Raw genomic sequence first — 7262 nt, 5'->3', positions numbered from 1 at the left:
TCCCTACATGGCCTAGGCATTTAGGCAATGAGAATGAAATAGATACCCCCTGTCTAGTTTCTTACATATTCCTCTTTGTGATAAGTAATTTCCATTTCCTATGAAAGCAGTATTAGATGGAGCCCAATTGCCCCGACTTCTCTAAGAGGTTATTGGGTGGTAAGTTTTAAAGTTCTTAAAAGTGTCTTTCTGTGTGCACACATGCGTGTGTGTCTGTGTGCAACCAAGCTGGTGTACTTACAGAAATTTCTCAAAATGAAGGGTGTAGGCTAACACGTGTATACAAAGATGTCCATCACCGTATTACTTACATGGGTGAAAATATAGAAATAGCCTCAATATCCAAAAGTAGAAAATAAAGTAAGACATCATGCAAAATTGAAAACAATGTCATAAAATATATTTATTGATCTGAAAACATATTCATCATACTAGTAAGTGAGAGGAGCATGTTAAATATATTCTGGGTGGTCACATTTTTGTAACATAACTTTTTATGTACAAAAAATCTCATATTTGTGTGGTGAAATGGATTCTTTCTATTTCATTCTCATTTTATTTTATTCATATAATTTATAAGAATAAACTAAAAATAAATTCCATTATTTTAAGTCAATAAGCATGAATTATTTATGCAGAAACAAAAACAAATAACAAAACAAAAAAATTGAACTACTTCCAAAGAGTACTTAATCAGTCAAATGGAAGAATCTTTTTTACCAAGTACGTATTAGTGAGGTTATTGGGTGGTAAGTTTTAAAGTTCTTAAAAGTGTCTTTCTGTGTGCACACATGCGTGTGTGTCTGTGTGCAACCAAGCTGGTGTACTTACAGAAATTTCTCAAAATGAAGGGTGTAGGCTAACACGTGTATACAAAGATGTCCATCACCGTATTACTTACATGGGTGAAAATATAGAAATAGCCTCAATATCCAAAAGTAGAAAATAAAGTGAGACATCATGCAAAATTGAAAACAATGTCATAAAATATATTTATTGATCTGAAAACATATTCATCATACTAGTAAGTGAGAGGAGCATGTTAAATATATTCTGGGTGGTCACATTTTTGTAACATAACTTTTTATGTACAAAAAATCTCATATTTGTGTGGTGAAATGGATTCTTTCTATTTCATTCTCATTTTATTTTATTCATATAATTTATAAGAATAAACTAAAAATAAATTCCATTATTTTAAGTCAATAAGCATGAATTATTTATGCAGAAACAAAAACAAATAACAAAACAAAAAAATTGAACTACTTCCAAAGAGTACTTAATCAGTCAAATGGAAGAATCTTTTTTACCAAGTACGTCAAGGGGGTCTTCAAAAATTTCATAGAAAATGCATATTATGAAAAAATGCTACATTGACTTTCTTTTTTTTTGCAGAAAATAAATGTACAATTTAATGCCATTTTCCACAGACCTTTTAAAAGATTCCTAACAGTTGCTAATTTATGAACATATCCTGTGCTAAGCAGTTGCTCTGAGTTCTACAAATTATAGCTTCTAATTAGGTATTTAATTTTGCCCAACTTACCATGAACTCTCACTAAATATTCTTTATCATCATCTCCTGCAGGACTGGATGCCAGACATGTATATCTTCCTGTATCTTCCACCTACGAAATCCAAAAACGTAAATTACACAATGTTAACATGTTGGCTTTGACGATGAGAATGCATATCCACTCAAATGAATATAAGGCTCCAACAATTTTCCTGAAGGAAGCACAATATTATGGGACCAGCAGCTGGCATAATGGCTATGTCGCTGAACTCCCATGTAGTCGACTGCGGTTCAAGTCCCGGACCCAGTGGCTTAAACTCACACTGGGCATGTGTGCATCTCTGCCCAAGATCCCAAGAGAAGAATGGGGGAGAAGGGATTGCAGTGTGGCCACCCCCCCTGGGGGGAGACTTCTCGCTTCCTGTGCCCTATAGCAAAAACCTCTCAAAAAAAAAAAAAAAAAACCTTAATATACTGTTTAAGATTTATGATTGGCACCCTGATATTGAACAGTACTTGACATCTCTATTATATACAAACCTATTGTATTTTTCAAATTGCAAGAGGTGCATTCTCTCACCAGAGAGAGACAGAGGGAGGGTATGTGAGAAAGCATCCCCATGAGGGATAGTTACACCACAACCTCTTCTTCTCTATTCTTCTCTTGGGACTCTGGAAAAGCATGTGCACACGCCTATCACTTTTTTTTTTTTTTTTGAAGCCACTATGTCCAGTCAAACCGCATGACCTGTCATGTGGGCTCCAGCTGCCTTAACCACCACATCACTGGCTGACCCTAAACCTTTAATAAAGTTTTAGTATTTGATGTAAGAAAGTTTTCAAGGTGGGTATATTTAGTCATATTAGAAAAGGCAGAAATACACAGCACCTAGCATGACAGACCAGATACTCATTTTTTAATGCAGAAATGCATATCCATGGGTTTAAGCTGCAGACTGAAAAAGTCCAACTGGAATCTTTCTGAACAAAATGAAGTAGGTTTGTTAAATAAACAGATAAATAACACACTACATTATTAAAAGCAAGCACATTTGCGTCACATCTTGACTTTATTTTTGATACACCTGATGAAACAAAAAGGTTATATTATGTAATCTGGTTGTAAATAGGGTCCGAAGGACAGCCAGATTTTATCATCTGACTAAAACCCAAACCATTGACTTGAAACCCTGCTGCCTGGCTTCTCCTGGAAGGTAGGCTTCATTTATATGTCTGACGTTGTGGGCCACAGCCTGCGCTACACACGTGTCGGTCATATTGTGGAAAACAGATGCTCTTACTACTGTGAGAAGTGTATTTTGGAAAAGTAGACAAATTCTGTTCTCATTTATTTTACTACTTGAACATTCCTAGAACAGTGGGATTTTTAACATTATTACCTTCAAAACTGATTTTATAGGTTATGGAAAAGGTTTTTGGTAGGCTTCGAAAATTCTTTTGAAAAAAAAAATCCAAGGCTAGTATGTTTGGGAAACTATTTAAATATGATTTTTGAAGAACAACTCGCACATGATTATTTGATTAAGAATTCAAAAGGGATCATAATTTTTGAATTTCTCATCATGTCCTGAACACCTTTAAAACCAGATTTAAAAAAAAAAAAAAAAGAAAACATTCTGTTGATTTCTAATTGATATCATCCCCTTCACTTGTCTTGATTTAGGCAAACTTGACTCATCTTTCAAAGCCATTCTTACACTGTGCCTCTCCCAGGAGAGATTTCCTGACAACATATATCCTTCTGAATACTCCAGTTACTATTTATAGTTACAGTTTCAAAAGTGTATTTTGTTAGCAGGGTGTTTGAAAAATTGCAGTGAAGCAGGTAGGTGTCTTTAAGACAGATTTTACGGAGTTGTCCACATGTATGATCATTTAAAAAGGAGGGGAGGTTACAGAACAGAAAGTTTTCCACACTTATTCAGTCAAAGAATGCTCCTCTCTGCCCTTTAGAATAAAGCATGGAACCAGTGTTTGATGGAATATGTTTTAGGAAACTCTTGTCTCAGTCGCACAATATAGAATTTATAAACAACCATCATGCACCAGGCACAACTATACATGTTAGATACCTAAACAAAAAGGCCAAGTCCTGATAAGTAAAAGAGAATGCAGGAAGTGCTATAAAGGGACATGTACTGGCCAGCTCTGTGGCCTGGGGATCAGGGCGGCTGAATCCCACATGTCCAACCACGTGATTCAAGTTCTGCATGTGGTAGTTTGAGCAGCACGCTGGATTCACATGTGTGACTGCCCCAGATCCTAACAGAATGGGGAGATGGAGAAGTGCATGTGCTCACCAGAGGGAGGAAAGAGAGAAAGCACCCCCCATGAGGGATGAAGAAGAAATTACAGTGTGACAATATGCCATGGGAAGGGTTTTCTCCCTCCCCCTCTCTCTCTCTCTTTCTCTCTTTGTCTTTCTTTCTGGTGAACACACACACCCTCTGGCAAAAATTTTGGAAACCGAAAAGATACATGTACAAAATGCTGTGAAAACACAGACGAATAGAGGAACCAAGATCGGCCTTGGGATTTGATCCTATTTAATTTTCCACTTCAATACTGCTTTGAATGGCTCTCTTATTGTTGTGTATCTGAATGTCTCTTCTGTGTAGTTTGTTCTATTTCCAGTGGACACCTGGAAACTTCTTGAAGATAGGGACATGTCTTACAGAAAATGCTTGGGGTCTCCACAAGGGTGGAGCTAGGACACATGGAAAATGAAGTCACCATTGAGCACTCTATGGGATCTTTGTCTTGTTTTCTTGCAACCCAACTTTTCAATCTTGCCTTTATTTATTTATTTATTATTTATTTATTTATAGGTTTTTATCATAGGATGTGTGCACTTGTCAGAGAGACAGAGAGAGGGAAAGTGAGCAATAACCCCCTAGGAGGATGGCCACACTGCAATCCTTTCTACTCCACTCTCTTCTCAGGATTTTGTGCATGCATGTACACATGCCCAGTATGGTTTTCAAGCAACAGGGTCCAGAAGTTGAACCATGGTCAGCCATGTGGGAATCCAGTGCCTTAACCACCTTGCCACACACTTGCCCCTCAGTCTTGCCTTTAAGCCCTCCCATAATGTGATCTTAACCTCCCTTTTAAGCTTTACTTATGAGTATTCCTTTACATTATGATTTCCTGTCTCTATGCTGTTCCTAATGGCACCAAATTATTTACTATAGCTGCTGCTTCTTCTTTTTTAATCTGTTGATGGTATATTATTCAGGGATTTAAATTCAGTAAGTGGCTTGATCATTGAACCTGACTTTCCCCTCAGTTATCGCAATGTTGAAAACAGAGTGGAATGGGTGGCTACGTGGTCCATGATGCAGGAAAGACACTGCACTGAGACTCGCTGGCTAGGCTTCGTAGCCAGACCCAGCTCCATCACTGAGCAGTGATGAGTACCTGGCAAGAACTCGGTCTCTCTGTGCCCATTTCTAGGCCTGTATTTATAGACTAGCATGAAGACATTGCCTCACAGAGTGGTCATGGTCATGGGTGTGACAGAGAACTCAGAGCCCAAAATTGTGTCATAGTTTATAATCCCTAACCTCACTCTGTTTACTTCCTCTTGTCTCAGTAAAAATGCAAACCCATTTGATTAAATAATTTGTTATCCTATATTCAAAGAGATGACAATTATGAGAATAATTACAACAGCAACAAATCTATCTAACTTTTTTTCAAAGGGTTTTTGCCACAGGGTATGTGTGCTCACGAGAGAGAGAGAGACAGATAGTGTTTTTTTAGAGAGAAATCATTCCCTGATAGGAGATGGCCACGCCATAAACCCTTCTTCTCCATTTCCCTCCTGGGATCTTGGGCATACATGCACATGCACCTGGCATGAGTTTCAAGCCCCCAGATCCGGGACTCAAACCGCACTTGGCCATGTGAGAGTTCAAAACCATAACCACCATGCTACCTGCTGGCCCCTATCTAACTTTTTATTTGAATAAGCATTTATAGTAGTCCCTTCCTTATCCACTAGAAAACACTCCAAGATCTACAGTGGATGCTTGAAACCGAGAATATGAAATCCTATAATACTATATTATTTTTCCTATACACGTATATCTATGCTAAAGATCAGTTTGTAAATTAGGCATAGTAAGAGGTTAATAACAATCATTGATAATAAAACAGAAAAATCACTACAATAGTCTTTAACAAAACTTATGTGAAGGTGATCTCTTTCTGTCTCTTAAAATATCTTATTGCCCTGTGTTTGCCTATTTTAGGAACATGGCTGGCCGCAGGCAGTGAAATGGAGAACAAAACCGTGGCTAAGGGGAGGCCAGCACATGTCTGTGGCAGCAGCCGAAGCATGCAATTGTAGGTGATCACTTTAAATCCTATTTTATCCTTAGTTCATAAATGAGGGCCTTAGGACAGAGATGGAGAATATCTGCAATATAAGGCCTTTATTAGAATAGAAGCTTGTTACAATAGGACATCCCAGATGTACTACTCTTTCATACATTCACATTTCAGACTGATTTCCTTAAGCATTAACGAAAAGAACCAGTCAATTTTACTGAACTGATCATTGTTTGAAAACTTGCATCTTGGGGCCAGCCAGTGGCATGGTGGTCACGGTGGCTGAATTCCCACATGGCCAACCACGGTTTGAATACCAGACCTGGTGGCTTGAATCTCACATGAATGCATGTGTGGGCATGCACAAAATTCTGAGAGGAGAATGGAGAAGAAGGGACTGTGGCGTCACCATCCCCCCCAATACTCCCCCCAGGGTGTGTGTGTGTGTGTGTGTGTGTGTGTGTGTGTGTGTGATTTTTCACTTTCCCTCTTTCTGAATCTCTGTGTCTCTCTCCTCTCAGGCAAGTGTATGTGCCCTATGGCAAAAAAGAACTTAAAAAAAAAAAAGAAAAAGAAAAAATCACATCTCTTCAGACTTCCACAATAGCTAATTCATTTTGGAAATCAAAAGCCTCCTTGAAGCCACATGTTGTATGGGTGTGTCTGGATTGCTTTGTGTAGATTCTGCAAAGGGTTAACTGGCACAAGTCAGGGGCTTCAGGAAATATTCTGAAGACTTACAGCACTGGGAAGACTCACAAAATTAATGCAAAGGCACGTGGGTCTCTTTAGAGCTTGAGATGATACTTTCATGAGATCTTTTCAGTCATGTCTCTCCCATCGTTGTATCACAGAACCCACATATCCTTGCTAAAATGACAGAGATCTGAAATATTCAGATTCTAAGATGTAATTTCTTCAGCAACTCTCATATAGTGACAAATGAGAAGTCTAACCTAAGATAAAGAAATGGTGTGAACTTTCACTCTTACCTGAGCACTAGCTATTCGAAGAACTTCTCCTCCTCCTAGAGTTTGTATCTGGTCTCTCTGCGGAAGAGGCCGGCCATCTTTCATCCAGGTAATTTTAGGGGCTGGGATTCCAGAAGCAATGCAGGTAAGTTCAAGCAGATTATTAACAATTACAGAGATCTCTCCAGATTCCTCTGATCCATTAATGTGAGGTGGTTCTATTTCAAAAGAATCAAAAGTAGCAACACAATTAACCTGCCGTTTGATAAAATACTGTTGATGAGAAAAACTTGAGAAGAAAGTCCAATGCAAATTTACAGTCCCATGATATAAAACAACTAGGGCAAGGAGGGTGAAATGACAATGTCTAGATGTCATTACCATGCCTCACTGGCACTCCTTTAGGAGAGATGGATCAT

The 7262-nt window shown here is 38.3% G+C and overlaps 1 protein-coding gene across 1 annotated transcript in view; it reads right to left on the bottom strand.

The window, feature by feature from the left end:
* Positions 1 to 7262, bottom strand: part of HMCN1 (hemicentin 1) — a 402083-nt gene that overhangs the window by 101137 nt on the left and 293684 nt on the right. Inside the window, 2 exon segments of the mRNA XM_027767566.1 lie at positions 1547 to 1628; positions 6865 to 7061. Coding sequence (XP_027623367.1) covers positions 1547 to 1628; positions 6865 to 7061 — 279 coding nt within the window.

Source organism: Tupaia chinensis, unplaced genomic scaffold (genome assembly GCF_000334495.1).
Source record: "Tupaia chinensis unplaced genomic scaffold, TupChi_1.0 Scaffold144318_1, whole genome shotgun sequence".
In the NCBI taxonomy this organism is placed as follows: domain Eukaryota; kingdom Metazoa; phylum Chordata; class Mammalia; order Scandentia; family Tupaiidae; genus Tupaia; species Tupaia belangeri.
This window is presented reverse-complemented; position numbering and strand designations above follow the sequence as displayed.